Source organism: Pristis pectinata, chromosome 24 (genome assembly GCF_009764475.1).
Source record: "Pristis pectinata isolate sPriPec2 chromosome 24, sPriPec2.1.pri, whole genome shotgun sequence".
Lineage (NCBI taxonomy): Eukaryota > Metazoa > Chordata > Chondrichthyes > Rhinopristiformes > Pristidae > Pristis > Pristis pectinata.
In genome coordinates, this window is record NC_067428.1 from 20,906,201 (window position 1) to 20,925,567 (window position 19,367).

The 19,367-nt window shown below is 41.1% G+C and overlaps 1 protein-coding gene across 1 annotated transcript in view; it reads right to left on the bottom strand.

Annotated features, from left to right (window-relative positions):
• Positions 1-8,566: 8,566 nt before the first annotated feature.
• LOC127582529 (ephrin-A2-like) overlaps positions 8,567-19,367 on the bottom strand; it is a 319,033-nt gene continuing 308,232 nt past the window's right edge. Inside the window, exon 4 of the mRNA XM_052037865.1 lies at positions 8,567-11,357. Within this exon, the coding sequence (XP_051893825.1) occupies positions 11,242-11,357 (116 nt within the window). The 3' untranslated portion in view covers positions 8,567-11,241. The remainder of the gene's footprint in view (positions 11,358-19,367) is intronic.

Genomic DNA, 19,367 nt, shown 5'->3' on the forward strand with positions numbered 1-19,367 from the left:
GAGGTTGTTTAAATGAGGCCATTCAGGCAAAATACAACAACATGCTATGCAAAATATGTCGAGAAATAAAGTACTGGCCAGATTGAGGAGCAGTTCTTCAACATCTGGCACCCACTTGCAGATAATGGTTGTCAAGCAGAAAGAAATTACCTTCTATAACACCCAGGGACCTGGAGAAGGGGAAACCTTTCACATTGGTATTGATTCAATCCAACTGCCACCCATTACAAGATACCTAATTACCAATCCATCCTCCCTATCCATCAATAAAGTTCACTCCTTATTGCCCATCCCTCTTTGATATACTGAAGCATGCTGTCATTGCAAGAACAACAGCCTGTGATTTCATAATTGGATTAATCCGCCTTGCTTTGTAATCAACAGCAGTGTTGGAACTATTGTCACTCTGCTGTAACTTAGGAGCAGCATTGTAGAAATTCACCATCGGCTGCACACATTAAAAGTAGAATAGTGTAATGTGTGCACCTTGAACTCCATTTCCAAAACTGAGCTCCATTAATCCTGGTGCACATACCTTCCTCTATCATGCATTTAGCTTATTGTGTCTAAGGATGAATTTCTCCCTCAATGACTGCAGAACAACACTTCAAATAGAAAAAACTATTGTACAAGGACTTGAGAAAGTTAAGTTACTACATAACATTTTAACCTATTCCCATCCAAGTCAACATCATGGACCTAGCTGCCAGTTGGAATGTAAAAAGTTTATTATCAAGATCTCATGAAGAACACAAGAAAATAGGAGCAGAAGTCGGCCACCAGACCCCTCAAACCTCATGGTCATATCTCAAAGACACTGTTGGCTTACAAGAATGTTTCAGTGTCTTGCATTGGTTGTCAAATCTTACTTTCTTTCTGGACTTCACCCCCAACAACCCCCCTCCTGCATTAGTCTTTATGATTATGCTTTTTAACACAACTTTCTTTTTCCTCTCCACCACTCCCTCTCCCTATTCTTTTGTGTTTGCAGCTGCTTAAGGATTAAGTTATTTTTGTGCGTGATATCGTTCATAAACAACAAGTAAGAAAGCACTATGATGTTAAAATGCACAGGTTTCACCCCTTTTGAATGGATACATGGGTGTAACTGTCCTCTCCAGTGGTTTCTCACTAACCTGAGCCAATGCCAATGTCTGTTATGTTGCTGTTGCACACTGGGAATGAATCTTTTGCCTCTTCTTGCTCAGTGCTACAATATTACAGATTCCTTAGAAGTAATGGAACAGGATCATTCAGCCCATCAGATTCATGCTGGTACCACAAGAGCCTTCTCCTACTCCAATTCATCCCCAAGTCAGATATCATTCTGTTATTTCAAAATATTGACCTATATTTATATACAGTGGAGTGGCTTAAATGAAATATCACAAATAGGACTGAGTGCAGCCAGGCAAAATAAGGTGATGTCACAAGTGACAATAATATTCTAGAATGGTGGAACAAGCTTAAGGAGTTAAATGATCTCCTTCTGCTCATCTATCAACAAGGGTGAAGACCAAAAGCTTTATGGAAAAGAGAAAAATTTTGAAGAATGGTTTCTGAAGAGTCAGTGGAAAGCTGGGATTAAGCCGCAGAATCCCAGATGGTACGATGCACGCCATTGAAGATTCTGTCTATGAATGCTTTTATTTCATAGTGGGGAAAGGTAAGCTTGGTAGATTTGTGATATACCCATCAAAAGAATGGAATTTTGGGAAGAGAATGACTGCAGAGTAGGAGAAGTGCAATACGAGGCTAGAATGAGATCTGTTTCAAGTTAATGTAGTACGACAAAAGTAAACCAGCACATTCATTTGCAAGCAGCTCGAGGTATTTGAGTAGCTAGATATTAGTTGGAGTCCAGTGTAATTGCTTGGGTTTGAAAGTGCACTTAGTAATATTTCAGATGTAGAAATGAATATGTTCAAAATTCATATTGCTCTGTTAACTAAATGGGATAAACTGAGAATAGCACCTGGCTTTATATTGTACATTATTGCTATTAGTTCAAAATAAAACTGCTAGTATACCAGCCAGCTGATTTTATTATTCTCTGTATTTAGATTAATGTGCTATTATAGTGTCTGTATTGTTTTATTAACAGCAGTGCAGCAGGCATTTTAAAATGACTATGACAGAACACTATCAGTGTTACTTTCAACTAGCGTAATAAAAAAAATTTGTAAAATCAATAAGCCAGTGAAATTTGCTAGTTCTTGCATATTCGTTGCCTTGTGAACAAGTGAGTTGTGATCTTGCGGCTAAATAGTGATATTTTGCAATCAGAGTATCAGTCCAGGTGGAATCATTCTACACTCATTATGAAGCAGTTGTACCTACCTGTATGGCATGTAGCATCAGGGCTCCACCATTCAATACAACCATGGCTCATCTGATCTTGGTCTCAACTCCGCTGTCCTGCCTGTTCCCCATAACCCTTGACACCTCCATAGTCCAAAAAAAATCTCTGCCTTGAACATACTCAGTGATTCAGCCTCCATAATTCTCCAGAGGAGAGAATTCCAAAGATTCATGATCCTCTGGAAGATCAATAATACCTATCGGAAAGGAAGATTTGCATTTTATATATCACTGTCTCTACCCCAAAGTCTTCGAAGTCCTCTACCACAATCACAATTCAAATGTAGGAAACAAAATGGGGAACTATCTCTCTACAGCTCATAGAAGGTTCATCAGATTGGCTTTACTCACCTCTTGAGAATCTTCCACTGCTCTCTAGAAACTGTGTGCATCTCTGGCAGAGAACTGGTTGTTTATTATCATGGTTAAAGTCAAGGAATTGCTACAATTACTAGGGGACTGTTCTCAATGATCTCACTCGCACAAAACACCTGATTTCCTGTTCTCACCCATCCAACAAATGACTTCGCTGTTCCTCATCTTCCAGGGCAACTAATTCTAAGGTGTAGCAAAGGCCTTGCATTACTGAGATATGTAGTTTCCTTCATTGCAGCTATTATGTGGTACTTACACTGTGGAAACAGGCCACCTGGCTTGATCAACCACAGATTCTGTCCCCAAAGACAAGTGAAAGACTGATACGAGTGGTGGAAAAGAAGCTAACAAGAAAAACAGGATGGATTAGGGAAAGATTAGTGTTCCACAATACTCACTGGAGAGATAATCTCCACATTAAAGATGTGGTTCCTCAATTATCTCCTACAGCACTGGTTCCCAACCTTAGGCGCACAACCTAATTTCCAGTCACAAAGATAAAATATGGGGCCACATGGTAGCATAACAATAAATTGAGATGTTTTACTTGGCAGTGCAATTGAGAAGCCACCAACAGAGCAGCATTTGTCTATTCCACAAAGTTTGAAATTAATCCATCACTTTACAGTAATAGAGACATTGAGACAGGTATTGTCGTGTATTTATGACACGTTGACTGCATCAGTTAGGGGGTTGCAAAGAATCTCCAGCTTTTAAATGGCAAGAGAGATGTCCCATGGTCTAGAACTATTTGCCCAATAGTTGTACCTTACATAAACTCTCAATTACTTTTCTAAAACACGCTACACTCCACCCTTGGGATTACCAACAAAACTGCCAAGAACTTGGAGTTCACTGTTTGTAAGGTCACATCTTGACATGGGCTGTTGAATAAGTGATGAACTAACTAGCTAAAATTCAAAACAAATTATTCAAATTTCTTTGTGATTGACTGATCCAATTACATGCTCGCTTATCTAACATTTGCTTCATTGTGCTAAAACTGCCAGTTATACAGTAAGTTTCACCATCTGTATCTTCCAATGATCATAATCCTTTGCAGAGACATCATTCAAAGGACCAGGTTATTATTGGGATGATCATAGCCAAATCACAGGGACTGGTTTCGAAGGTCCCAGCAGTCAAACTGGAGTCAGAACTTGTAAGAGTTGTTTTGGCTATGATGTGCTCAGTGGGCTCAGTGGTTCCAAAGATTCCCCATACCTACTTGCTGAAAGAACACCAGTCCAGTGGGTTAGCTTAAGCCAGTGTTGCACACTTTGAGATGAAGTTACTAGAATATGACTGAAGAGTCAAGGTCACTACACCATATTGTTCATGGAATGGCGGGAGGTAGATTTGCCTCTATAGCTCCCCACATTCTGAGCTTCTCTTGTTAACCATGTCATAAGGCTCGATGCCAAGTGAAGCCAGACAAATCTACACAGGCAGTATTGGACATGTTGCTCAGGGGAACTGGAAATGTATAAGAGGAAGAATGGAATGGAAGAATGGATATATATTTAAAGGGTGAGATGAAATAAAATGGGAAGAACCATTTGTGGAGCATATACCCAATGGGCTCAATAGTCTGTAATCCATGCTCTGAAATCCTGCAACTCTCAATACTTATTGGTGAAGGGCCACCCCTGCCTGGTAACAGCATCTCCTTGCCCTCATTCTGATGAACAGCAATAAAAATAAACATCACTTAATCCCAATCTGGTAACTGCTTTAGAGCCAGGGAAATTATAGTGAAGCAGCAATTCATAATGCCCCTGTTAGAAAGCAAGGTTTCCAAAAAAAGCTAGGTGGTATATCAGTGGCTTAAACCCTACAGGGTAGAATTTGACCCTTAGCTGCATGCACCAAACATGTGATATACCCACGTATGCAAGATGCAATATGCTTGTGAAATTTGTCTCCACTGAAGTCAATGGAACTGTATTTTTGAGAAATACAACATACATTTTGTGTATGCAGACATGTGTTAGCATAGTGGGGCATGTTAGTGAACAGTACTGATTAGATCTCTCTTCCCCCCACCTAGACCTTACAACCAAATTAGATGAATTTAAGCCAGTTAACTGATTTCTGTGAAATTTATTGGTGACCCATGTTTGCATGGATTCAATGTTAACTCCTTCTAGCAACAGCTTTATTGTAGACATACAAAGAAAATATAAACACTCAACTTAACGTTACCCGTTGGGGCACACGACTGAGGACAAATTTCTATCACTGTTGTTCTCTCATCCATGTCACACTCTGAAGGAAATAGTTCCCAACACTACTACATTAATGGAATTCAATGAAGGGTGGGAAAAGGCTTATGTCATTGGGATGGACTTATTCAGCCCAATCTTTATCCTCTAAATACTTTCCCCCTTAAAAGGAACATACAACCTCCAATAGCATTGGCCAACAAAGGCTGAGAGACGAGTGTTACCAAAACCATTCACAAAGTGATATCCTCAGTGCAATCTTATGCTATTTATGATCTTCCAATTGCAGATTCACATAAAATACATTGCACTGGTGCAGCTGCAGATTGGCAATGGGATATTTTTGGCAGACTTCCCAATGTTTTAATAACATTGATCCGTCAATTTAAATTTATTAGTTTACAGTCCTGCAGTGGATGAGGAGGAAACCACAGCTGCACTCCAGAAGCCTCCTGTGTAAATTGGTAGTGTTCATATACACATTCCCCCTTGTGTCAACTGCACATAGTTGGATTAGCATCACATTTAGAGCACACAGTGATGAATAAAATTAAATTAGATTTTTATGAAAGATTCTTGGCTCACGTTTCATTAAATTCTACTCCACTGGACAAGATTTGGTCTAACTGACACAGAAAGGGGAGAAGTAGTTACATTATTACATTGCTCTGGTTTCCTCCCACATCCCAAAGACAGGGTTGGTAGGTCAAAGGCTGCTGAAAATTGCCCCTGGTGTGTAGGTGGGTGGTAAAATCTGGGGGGGAGTTCATTGGAATGTGGGGAGAATAAAATGGGATTGGTGCAGGATTTGTGTAAATGGGTGTTTGATTGTCTTCATGGAATCAGTGGGCCAAGGGGCCTGTTTCCGTGCTGTGTGACTCTTTAAGCAAGCACATCCCTGCAAAGCCGATGTCCAGCTTCAACTAAACTTTTGTAAGCAAGTTAAAGGAATCACTTAGAAATATATTTTTCAATTTTTGTGGCTCTTCCTCTTCACCAGTTCAATATTTTATATCAGAAAGCATTCTGAGAGGTCAACAAACAATGATAAACAGCTGCACGGTACTCTCCCTTCCCACCCCCCACGTCAAGCACTTAGCAACCAAAGTGAGTGAACTTCAGGAGGATAACAGGGATTCAGTAAAATGATTCCAATAAACTTTAAGAGTGATCCATGTTTACACATACTCAATGTTAACTCCTAGTAACAACTTTATCATAGTTATATACAGAATATATATATAAACACTCAATAATTAATCTGCTTGCAACCTACAAGCCTTCGAGGGCTGAGTGTCCTCTGCTACTTAAAAATGGATTTGAAAACAGTGATTTTCTAAGATATATTTGCTCTCTAACAGAACGATAGACATGCGACAGGGTGTTTCTTAATTTACTGTGGAAAATTAGAAACCCAGTTTCTTGGGGCAAGACTGTTACTTCAGTTTTTTTTAAGTACTTAAATCTGGGACTTCAGTCCAATATTGGTTTGGTGTGATCAATTGGAGGCTCGCCCATTTAGCCCACCCTGCACTTGCATAGCAGAGACCTGTAGGACAGATAGATGAGCACTGAAATTTTCTTCTTCAGAGGGCTGGGAGAACTTTCCTTTCTACTGCTGATACAGTTCAACATAACCAGTACTTGATCAAAGTGACCTTTAGACACTCAATGCATCCTCATTTCCTGCAGATGCATGCCAATGTGCACAGATCCAAACCTGACTGATTTCCTCAGGTGGATGTTCACAGACAGCATTGGTATCTGGCCCGGAAGCTATGGCACCAATGCACAAAAGAATCAAAGGAGGCTGGAAAGCAGGACAACAAGCAACAAATGATTCACAGATCTATCAGTCTTGTCTGAGTTCAGACCAAAAGACTCCAGCGCTGTTAGTAAAGTATTTACATATTTCAACTATATATTTTACAAAGGAGTGTCTACAACTATGCATTTGCAGAAGTTGTCAGTACACTGGGATACACAGTATCCATTTCCCAGATGGTTTCTCCACATGGCCTGTTGGTATTGTCCCTTCTGTGTTACCAGCTGGCTTAGGAAATATTAAGTCTTCACTGTCTCTTGGCCCTTTATTGGAAATCTAAAATGACATTCAAGAAGCATTGTTCAAATAGTTTCTTGGTTAATGCCTTCCCAAACTCAAGGCTTGTTGTTCTCTTAAGCTGGTTTAAGGTTCTGAAGAAACAAGTCAATCTTGTGTTTGTTCCCCAGTCATAAATGGTCTTGTCTGCAGTGTAGAAGTGAGTACTCCCACACACTCCAAAGTCATGAGCATTGGTCTTATCTATGTCTCCAACATGATCATGTGTCATTGATAAAAGTCCATGTAACATACACCACTGTATATAGAGGATTTAAGTTATGGGGAACAAAGAGACATCAGATATATGATAACAAGAATTTTAGATTCTAGCCCATGAACCAAATAATCGCTCAAAAAGATGTTAGATGAATTAAGGACTTCCATGCAGTTTTGGGGTTGATGTCATTTCTCAGCAGCACATTCACTAAAACCCAAGCTCCTTCAAATATTCCAAATACCCATCCACACCTCCATCCCCTGCCAATGACAGCCAGGAAGAGCCAAAGTGAGGTGTATTTGGAATTATCTTTTAAAATATTATGGCAGGTCCACCTTCAGCTGAAGGACCTGGTTTGTTGAAGAAGGGTAGCAAGGTTTTTGTAGCCTTGGGATATGATTGAGTCAGCTGCTCATTTTAGCAGAGGCGTTTCAAACAAAAGGACAAGGTTGGAATGGTACACGAGTTAAACCATTGCTGCTGGCAATCTCAGCTCATAATGTAATCTGTTTGCACCAGATATTAAATGTATAAAATAGTTTTAAACTGATCTGAAAACATCCCACGATATGGAATGAAAAATCTGGATTATCTCATGAGGATTCTGTTGTCAAACCATCTAAATGACATGATCCAGATGTCCTGTTCCTGGGCCCATGAGTTTATTGGGGTGAACACTTAGCTGGGATTGAACCTTCTAATCTGCTCTGAGTGGGCTGATGTCAGATCCCTCTGGGCAAAATCAGCAAGGTTTCTGCTCCTCAATCACCATCCAGTGACAGTAGGAACAGAATAATGCTTCAGTGTGCCATAGTTCATAAACCAAGAAGCCTGTTGCTAGTTATTAAAAAGAAATTACTTGGACAACAGGAGAATGGTCTGCAGGCAATCCTCAGTACCTTTGCATCCAATATTATGGTAGAACTTCCTAACTGTGCCTGCAGAAGGTTTGCTGGTGTCATTGATACCATCCCCCAGCTGAATCCCACCATAATTTATGCACTTCTCGTCTGCAGTGTCAAGATATGCAGTTCAACTGAGGTCAGTCACCTTTGTTCTACTTGTTGCTAGTTTGAACAGAAACTCCTATGTGTCGTGGATGAATTATCCCCAAGCAGAGAAAACCTGACCCCTTCAGTCAACAGGAGTTCTCAGAAGACTGCAAGCAACCTTGATAAAAAAGTTGGAGCGTATGGGGGATTTGAAAAGAGCTTTTGACTTTTACCCATTGACTAGATGAAAAGAGGACTCTTTTAATGACATTTCCATTTCACAATTGCAACATTAAAATACAGTATTCATTCAGTGAAAATGTCCAGTATTGATCATGATTTGAACATTACTACCTATCATCTTTCACCCACTTATTAATGTCCTTTCAAAAGAACAAAGTTCCTTCTTTACTAAGGTAACTTCTGCTAATGGTTTTCTCCCAGTTTTCTTATACTATGATCCACTGTTTGCACTTTCTGATAATTCCACTCTTTGGCCTGAGGATGGGATGTCCTACAAGTTTCATCACTGGTGAAACTGACTTGAAATTGACAACTAAACTATCCAATGATTGCTTACTGATTAACAAGAATGGAGTAAACAGATACCAAGGCTAGGAGAAAGTAAGCCTAGTCCAGCAGTCAAATACCAAAAGCTTGAAGTCACACCTCCCTAATGCAAGCTAAATTAAAAAAAACACAGGTTCTGTTACTGTGCCCTACAATCTTCTCTGTGTAGACAGTACCCTCTTCCAACATCAGAGATCATTTCGTTTTCACTAAACACTGGAGCTCAATTCCTCCACCCTACAGGAAAATCCCACTGCAGGAAAATCCACGTTGGGAAGCAAGATTGAGAGCTCCATCAATGAATTACCTGTACCCTTTAATTCCTTATGTCTGCAACAGAGAGAGTAACCCTCAGCATTGACAGACTTGACATCTACATGTCAGTGTATGTCACATGTGCAATTTTTTTTATTCATTCACAGGATGAGGACATTGTCAGCATTTATCGTCCATCTGTAATTGCCACTGAAGTGTGGAGGGAGTTAAGTGTCATCTACATTGGTGGCTCTGGAGACACAGATGGGTGAAGATGGCAGATTTCCTTCCCTTAGTGAAGCAGATGAGTTTTTAACAACAATCTCATGATCACCATACATCAGAACTGATGAAAATTCATCAGTTTTGAAAAGTAATGTTGTTTCTTTCTTTACAAATGCTGACTGACCTGCAGATTATTTCCAGATTCTAATTTCAGATTCCCAGCATCTGTGGTATTTTGCTTCTGATAATCGTCATTACTTGCACTAGATTTTTAATTTCAGATTTACCTATTACTTGAATTTAAATTTCCCACTTGGGATTTAAACTCCTGTCTCCAGTTCAGAAGTCCAAGGCTATGGATACCAGTCCCAGAATGTTACTGCTATGCAGGTGTATCCGTTGTACCAGAGACATGGAGCTAGCTCAGTGAATTATTTAATAGTATTTAAGAACACTAAGGCGATGGGAAAAATAGAACTGTATGGAAAGGTTTTTCATACTCTGATGACTTTAGCTTGTACAATACCAAAATAAAGCCACCAATCTTTCACTCCTAAGAGGTCTCAATTCCCTTAACCAACTAAACCTTTCCATCTTCTGAGAATTCCATCATTTTTGCCTTTAAGGCAATGCCTTCACTTATTGTTATGTTACAAGTAGTACAAATTTTAAAATGCACATGTAAATATCTTACATCTGGACTATGCTTTTGTTTAGGCTTCAGAGATGAGAGTTACTGAAGCAAAACTTGTGCCTTTAAGGAGTCCATGACCCTGCAGGGCCCTGGAGGCATTGTATTAATACTCTGGCTTGATTGGCTTTGAAATAATTCTCTGTCAGATGAGGTCACCAACCAGCCCCACAGTTTACTGGAATAAAAGATTAATCCCATGAATGCCATAACAAGCATCACTGAGAGAAAAAAAATCCTAGTGGTGCTAAAAAAAATATAGATGCCTTTCAATAAGTAACAATATTGGAGATGGGATAACAAGCTGTTTCCCTGAATAGCTATAGGGGTTGAGGACAGTCAGCAGATGTTGGGGGGGGGGGGTGGTTGGAGGGGGCTGTGTGTTGAAACCACGAGGAATATTTCCAACTAGAGTTAGAAACCTTATTAGCAGGTCAATGCACTCTGTGAAAATTTTCTCTTGTCCACCAATTGAAGACTGACCTGACTGGGTAGAAGACAGATTAATGTTATTTTCAGAGTTCAACCACTGATCTCGCCCAATGTCACTTCTACCATAAACAACCCCAGCAACATAGGCTTGGAGACTCAGTGGGAGTAGTCCGATCTTTCCCACATAAGGCAGAAGGGGATTTCCAGGTCACTATTGGATGGCAGTTTCATCTTATCCACCCGATCCCATCCCCTCTGACAGAACTGCTCCCCCCAAACCATCACTTAGACTGAACAAACCCCTCTTGAAAATTCAAGGCAAAACGAAATTTAAAAACAAGCACAAGAATGAGCAAATAGACTTGTGGCTGCCTTTGTGGAACAGGGTGTCAAGAAGTCGGGTTTAAAGGAACTTTGAAGGACTGAACACTCCCAGATGCTTCTTCTGTCATGAGTCTTGACCTACCAGTGGAACGAACAATTGCACCAATATAGATTCCATTTGAGAAAGGTTGCGTCTGGAGACCTCCATGGAGATATTTGTTGCAATTTTTATGTACTATATATCAAACCCCAGTGGGCCCAAGGCAGTGTTTCACAAGAAAATGAGAATTCCCAGTCTCACAAAGCAGTAATAGAGCATGTCTGATCCTCAAATTATTTGTCTTAACGGCAAAGTGTCTCAGAAAATGGAGTCTCTTCTGCAGGACCCATGTCAATCCCTTGCCGTCTCCATTTTGGTTGCGGTCCCTTGAATAGAAATAATTTCTTTTTGTTTTCTTTTTCTCTGGGTGCTATGATGTAAGGAATAACAGGATGAAGGTCGCTGCCAGCATGAGCCAAGAAATCCTAAAGGTTGTGATCCCGTCGTTATTGTGATACGGTTCAGGTGACTCGTATATAGAATCATCTGGAAAAGAGAGGAAATAAAAAGTAATCACTTTTAGCAATGCATCCGTTTTAATTCTTCCCTGCGATTTTAATGTGCGAAATGTAACAGCTTAATGGAACAAATTAAAGAAAAGGCTTTGCATTTATATGGTGCTTTAATCACATCACAAAGTCCTTCATATGCAATGAACTACTTTGAAATGCTCTGGCTGTTGTTCCTGTAGGCTGTGCTATAAAGACATCATTTGTTTCAACTGCAGTAGAAAACTGGAGCCTGTGGGGGAGTGTCCACTACAATCTTTTGAGCCAAGAGTTCCTTTATATGCGGGTCTGTGGCTAGACACTTTAATAGTGCATTCGATGCAATTTTTTGCCCCAGTGCCAACATCAACCATGACCCAGCTACACAGAAGTGCAATATTAACTTCCTCGTACTCTGCCCTAATAACATGTCTTAAACATAGAAAGAATACGGATTGAGTGATACTTTCCCACAACTATCACCCCACGGAATGAGATGGGAACAAGAGAACATTCGGCCCCTCCAACCAGTTCCACTCTTCAATCAGAACAAAGTTGATCTATATTGTACCTCCTGCATCCATGTTGGTTCCATGACCACTTAAAAGCAAAAGTGTATTTTCGTTTTGAAACCTTCCATTGCTCTCTATCCTCCACAATTTTTCCTGATGTGAAGCCAGAAGAAAGTTCCAGATCACCACTAAACTTAGTGTGAAGAACTGACATCACCACTGAACAGCCTAGCTTTGTTTTTAAGGTAATGCCATCTTATTCTGGATCAGCTGCATTCCAACGATCCAATTGCCCATCTCAAACACTGCAAGCAAAGGGCATAGTTCACAACCATTCTTATGTCTAGACCAGTCTGTACACTACTACAGTTTTTGACCTCTATTTCCAGGGCCATAGCAGGACCATCCATGTTATAACCCTGGGAGTTATCCCAATCCTGTTATCTTAATTCACAGAGTAACCAAAGCTCTCCCAGCAAAAAAGGCTGCACAATACTCCTTGAGAGAGAAAAGTAATACCTGTTTATTATATCATCATTATAATTCTAGCAGCTGGTGACCATGACTACATTTCAGAAGGAGCATCAATTGCTCAGTGATTACTATTAAGTATGCCATGGGTACCTGCTGTTGGTGAGTTAATGGATAAAGAAGGAAATACAGCACAGCAATCTCTCATTTAAATATCAACCTAGAACTTTGTATGGAGGTCCCTGGAGTGATTTGAACTCACAACTTTCAGGCTCAAGAGTGCAACCCACTACCACGACAAACAAAAAGCCTTCATTAAGGGAACTTCTCTTAACCCTGAGCCTTCTGGTGGGGGCTGTGATGGAGATCTTAGCTGGCTTCCTCACAAGCCTCAATCTGAGATATTGACTCACCAACCCCTTCCCAGCCCTTCCCCTTCCCGACCCTTTCACTAAGATATTAGTGAATCAGACTGTGGTTTAAATAATAATCTAGCAGTTTCACAATCACCATTACTCTCACCAATTTATCTCTTACAATATTGCAGAGGATTACATAGGATACACCATGGAAAAACATTTGGCACAACCAACACATACTAGCATTTATGATTCACCTCAGATTCCTCCCGTCCTTTCTCACCCAACATAATGACCACATTACCTTCCCTTTTCTCTGGTACGTCTTCTCTTAAATTGAACAAAGTCTGATCTTCAATTCTATTCATTTTGAGAACCATTCACGCAAACTCAGAAATCCAGAACTTCCCGAGAGGTCCTTCCCACTGTCATTCTGACTACTACTTCATCATTCAGCTGCCCAACAATGGCCAGCTGGCAACTGCTAGGACAGTGAGGTCCAATGTTAGATGTACCTACATCTGCTGCAGATGAATTCCTGCACTGGTTGCTCTGAGAACTGGAGAGTGTTGGCCCATGGACCATATATTGCTGCCCCACATATGGGTAGTATCTGGTTAGAGACAATCCCTTGTCCATGAGAGTGAGGGATTGTCTCTAACCAGATACTACCCATATGTGTTACTGTCCCCTTACTGGGCTACACTCCTGCGTTAGCAAAGCTGACAAATTCTGCTTTGCAGAATGGCAAAGGGTTATCAGCTGAGATAGCCAGATTGGTGAAATTGGTATAAATGCAATGGATTTGGGCTTCTGGGAAGCACAGTCATGCAGTTCTATCTCTGGCTGAGAAAGGAGAGAAATATATTTTTCAATGCTTTCCAAGATTACAGGGCTGTGAATTAGAAGCAATCGACTGCAACTCAGAGAACTCACATCAGGGAATTTCAAAATATAGACTGTAGATCACCTTATGACCTCTACCACAATACTGATTGATTGAGGCAAAGGATATTTGAAGATCAAGACCTTAGACATGGAAAAAAAAACTATGGTCTACTGGGCAGCATTTCTGCCCTCCTATATGCTTCTGGGATCTAAACTCCCTACAGCAGGCATATTAAGGCAATGGAAAGATAAGACTAACACGGTCTTCACAACATTTTCCAAAGTCATTTGAAGGATAAGCAAACCTATGTCAGTGCCCTTTCCCAAGCCAATGTCCCCAGTATTGAAGCCCTTGGTTGGCTCCGTAGGGTGGGCTTGTCAACTGCATGCCCAACACCAGACTTCCGAAACAGACACTCTATTCTGAGCTCTGTGGGAAGAGACTTACTAGGCAAAGGAAAAGATTCGAGGACATGCTCAAAGTCTCTCTGCTTCCCTGAAGAAATGCAACAGCCCCATTGACTCCTGGGAATCCCTTAACATGATCATGTAAAGTGCAGAAGGAGTATTTGAGATGATATTGAGAACTTTAAGGTCATGCATTGCAAGCACATAGAAGCTCAGTATAAGTGGTGGAATGAGTGTACCACCTCACAAACTAACCACCACCCACCCATCCCATCAACCATCTTTTGTCCTGTCTGTGGAAGAGTCTGCAGTTCCCATTAGCCACCTCACACCCAACCCAACATCAACCTCGATCCCAAGGACTACCTAAGAAGAAGATAAAGAGGAGTTCACTTTGGTCCATTGATACTAAGGTAGAAATACCATTGCGTGATGCAGCCTCAGCGTGTGCAGTACAACTGTCTGTGTTATGTAGTGTGATATACATCTGCTTGCATCCTGGCCAGAGTCATGAAGAATGAAAGGACAGTTGGTATAAGTGGGAGGACAAAGAAAATTCTTCAAAGACCATCTCAAAGTCTCCTTGAAAAAAATGCACCATCCTCTCTGATCATAGGAATCACTGACCTGGAGAGAGAACATCACTGAAGGCACTTAGCACCTTGAATGTCCTTGATGGGAACATGTGGAGGTTACTTGCATCAGCATAAGAAACACACAACATCCAAGCTACCTTTCCACCTGTCCCATCATGTGCCATCTGTGGTGCAGTCTGCATGGGACTCATCAGCCACATCAGAATCCACAGAACTGGAATGCAAACAGGTCATCACCGTCTCAGAGGGACTACCAAAGAAGAAGAGACTAAGGGGAAACAGCTCCCAAAGAATATCCCCTTACCCTCCAACAACAGAAATTGTGTGGTGCTACGTGATTGAAAATGTACCTACCGCAGACAAAAACGACACAACAGCCAGATCCAGATCCACCCTGGAAATATGACAAGCTGGTCCTCAGCAAGAAGCCACTTCCATGTCAGATGTTCATTAAAGACATCAATCCCTGTACAGTGCTCTTTTTGGAGAACTGTGGGGGAAATTCATGCTGTCTCAATGGTCACCATTGTTGAGGCAATCTTGAGACAACTAGGTCTTCTTAATGCAACACCGGCTGATTGTCAACCCCACTTCCTCACCAGTCCTCAAACACTGACTGAGCTTACAACTGCCAGTCTTGTCTCCCCTCCAAAACATGAATGGGCCTCAGGCATCGAACTTGGCAGCAGTAGGCTCAGAATTGAGACAGTCATTGGCCTGCCAGTGACAACCAAATGGTACACTACACCAGCACGCTACAATTTCCGGACACGTAATCTCCATTCATAACGTGCCTCTAAAATAGTAAAATGTTCTCAGGCCCTTCCCAGGTACACGATCAATAAAATACTGACATCACACCATAGAAGGAGGTAATAGGGCAGATGCCTGAAACTTGGTCAAGGGGATAGGCTTTAAGTAGAGTCTTAAAGGAGAAAGAAGGCGGTGGAAAGATTTACTGAGGGAATTCCAGACCTTCGAACCTTGGCAGCAGAAGGCTCAGCTGCCTATTGTGGAGCAATTAAAGTTGTACACTTGAGATGGCCGGGAATCAGGCTAAGTTGAACAAAACCACGCTGCAGTCTTGACTTAGAGTCAACGGAACAGTCTCCATTACTGGTGAGGGGCTGGAGGGTGGTTGAGTTGATTAAAGAAACATTCTTTTGGCTCCTGCTTTAATAAGCTCTCTATTCCCCTCTTCCAGTGAAGCACCCACTCAATCATTCACCTTTATCTCATTATCCAGCAAAAGTTAAATGTTATTAAAAATGTCACTGGTTATTGATAACTCTCTGCAAGCATTTAACTAGTGAGCAAATTAGTGTCAGCTTCCTCTGTTCATGAGGCATCATTAAGCCAGATTCCTAGAGCACTTTTCAATCTATAATGAGAGATTAGGCTCCATGAGGTTTAGCAATTACATTAAGGTACATGTTAAAAATATTTATAGTAAGATAAAAAAAAGGTTTTATCCTAAAGTTTGGGGTTTAAAATAAGTCAGAAATCTGTTTCATTTTTAAAAAATTTTCTCAGATGGTCCTGGCGCTTTGTAGAGGTTAAAGGCCATTTTAATTTCAATGCAAGGGCTCATGGGAGGCAGCGTCTCAGGTAGGCAACAGAAATTATGGTTTATGAAGTTATTTCAAATTTGCCAACCTTTGATCCAATTCAATTTTCATGCTGAGTTTCAGGAAATTCCATCCACGGGTTAAGAGAAGTCAGTGGTGTACCTTCCTGCATGGAGCCTATTGTCTGTTAGTTAGCATTACAAGAATTGGACCACAAATCATGGAAAATATTTATATTTTAAATTCTAAGATTTCTAGTGAGATTGTTCATTGGTTGTATTAGGTCAGACAAGCAAAGAGCAAAAGTAAAAGTTTTAGGGAACATTTTAGAAGAGAAATCTTTTACAGGATATATGAGAAATATTAGCAGGAATAGGCCATGCAGCCCCTCGGGTCTGCTCCACCATTCAATAAGATCATGGCTGATTGGACTGTTGGCCCCAATTCCATTACACTTGACGCCCCTATAGAACAAAAAGTGATAGTTGGAATTGAATAGCATCCAATCACCACCCAAAACAGTCATTCCACCCTGTGGCATTGGAACAGTACCTTCATGTATCAAAATGGAGGGCATCATCATCACCTTCTCAAGGGCAATTGAAAATGTGATTAAGGAAAAACCTCCCTGCTCCCTCAAAAGTTGCTGACACTTACTGGGTGGCTGAACAGCAAGCAGAAGCTTGGCAGTAACACACAAGATGGCGGAGGAACTCAGCGGGGTCAGGCAGCATCTATGGAGGGAAATGGTCAGTCGATGTTTCAGGTCAAGACCCGGACTGGGTGGGAAATGGAGCTGGAAGCCACGCGGGCCAAGATGGCAGCTAGGGCTGAACTGAGAGGCCTGGAAATGAAGGCAGTCCAGACGAACGCTCTCAACATGAAATGTGGACTGCCCATTTCCCTCCATGGATGCTGCTTGACCTGCTGAGTTCCTCCAACACCTTGTATGCTGCTCCAGATTCCATCATCCACAGCCTCCTGCGTCTCCAGCAGTGTGGCGGTGCCTGGGTCAAATCTAGTTCAAGGCTGAGAGTGAGATCAGTACACAGTGGGCACTGAAGCCACCTCCTCCTGACTGTGCACCATAGCACCACACCACGATGCCAAGTGACTAACCATAGCAATAACAAGTGTGTAGATGGGAACCACCAACTGAGAATTAAAGCCCATCTAATAAAATTGCCTCTGACATTGCCTTACTCCATTTCTTATTCACCTGTGTACATGACTGGCTGATAATGCTATTCCACAGGAGATAAATTCAGAAAAAAGATACTGAAATTTTGTCTGATAATAGTGAACTCTGGTAATATTAACTTCAATTTATTTCCCACTAAGAGCAAAAGTTTGACTTCCATATTCATTGGAAGTGATCACTGTGATTGAACAATTTTTGAACATTAAGGGATTGAAGAGATACAAGGGTCAGGGAAAGTGGGCAACGCAGAGGATCATCCGTGATCTTGCTGAATGATGAAACAGGTTCAAGGGGCTTTGTAGCCCAGTCGCTCTTTCTCTTGCCCTTATTAAGTAAGCCTTGTTTGGAGATGTTGGAATTCAATCTTGTGTGGTAAATTGGACAATGTTGGGGGAAGCCATGACAAACCCCCAAGGTGCCTAGTCAATGGACGGAAATGTCAGATTAGCTCTTCCATAATCCAAATTTTCCATACACCCAGAGGAACCTAATAACCCCAGTGAGTAAGGGGCAAGTATGTACCACTACCTTTTAAATTTCTGGAAATCTAACACAAGTAACAACTTCACCTTTAATATTACATAAACTAATGCTGCCAGCCATACGTTGAAGATCAGAGCCAGACTATCTGGTCAAGGGTTAAAGGATCCTCACACCACGATAAGGCTGCTCGAGAGTTAAATGGTCTAAACCTTTTCCCAATCCACAATGTTAAGGGTTAGAAGACCCCTGACTTGTTTATTGAGCTTTGTTGAGGGTTAGAGGGCCCTCGCACTCTCCCATTGGACCTGGTTAAGGGTTAGAGGTTCCTCAGACTTGTTTATTGAGCCTGATCAAGGTCAGAGGGACCTTACACTCTTTCACTGAGCCAGATTGAGGTTTAGAGGGTCCTTATACTATCTTAAGCCACTTTATTGAGGGTTAGAGTGACCTCACACTCTCCCAATCAAATTGATCAAGAGCTAGAGAGTCATTACACCCTCCCACACAAACCGATTGTGAGCCCTCACATTCTCCCACTGAGCCCATTTGAGGGTTAGAGGGACCTCATACTTTCCCATAGAGACTAGTCAAGATTAGAGGGTCCTCATTCTCTCTCACACAGCTCATTCAAGGGTTAGAAAGCTCTCAGACTCTGCCATTGAGCCCATTTGATTGGTACAGTAGTGTAGCAGTCAGCTTAACGCTTTACAGTGCCAGCGACCCGGGTTCAATTCCAGCCACTGTCTGTAAGGAGTTTGTACATTCTCCCCGTGTCTGTGTGGGTTTCCTCCGGGTGCTCCAGTTTCCTCCCACATTCCAAAGACGTACACGTTAGGAAGTTGTGGGCATGCTACGTTGGCGCCAGAAGCATGGCAACACATGTGGGCTGCCTCCAGAACACTACGCAAAAGATGCATTTCACTGTGTGTTTCGATGTACATGTGAGTAATAAAGATATCTTATCTTAGTTTATCTTATCTTATCGGGTCTTCATGCTGTTCAATAGCTTGACCTTGAATTTACACAATGCAGCTGCAAACACTTGCTTTACAGTCCCACTGTTTAATATTCTCACCTGTTTATTTTAACACCTCCATTGAAAAAGTTCCAATGAGAATAATGCACACTAATATCCACATCATTTCAAAGCAATAGTTGTTTGTTTCCTTGATTGAATTGGAATGTTTCATTGCACAAGACAAATGTTACATCGGTGGATCTGATGTTGGCTGATATATCAAAAATCAGAAATAATTTCTGAAATAAAATAATTATGCTTTGATAGTTAGAAATCATAAAACATCTTAAAACTCTACTAACAGCCAAGCCTCAAAATAATCACAGAATACAACAAAGGTACTTGGCATCCAAGCCTTATTGTATTCCATTATTAGAAATGGTTGGTTAGAGAAAGAGTAAAAAGATTATAATAAATCTAATCCAGACGATTAGATTGATGCAAGTACAACCAGGATTATTGCTTCATTTGTGTTGCCTTCAGAGAGATCTAGGGATTATAGAT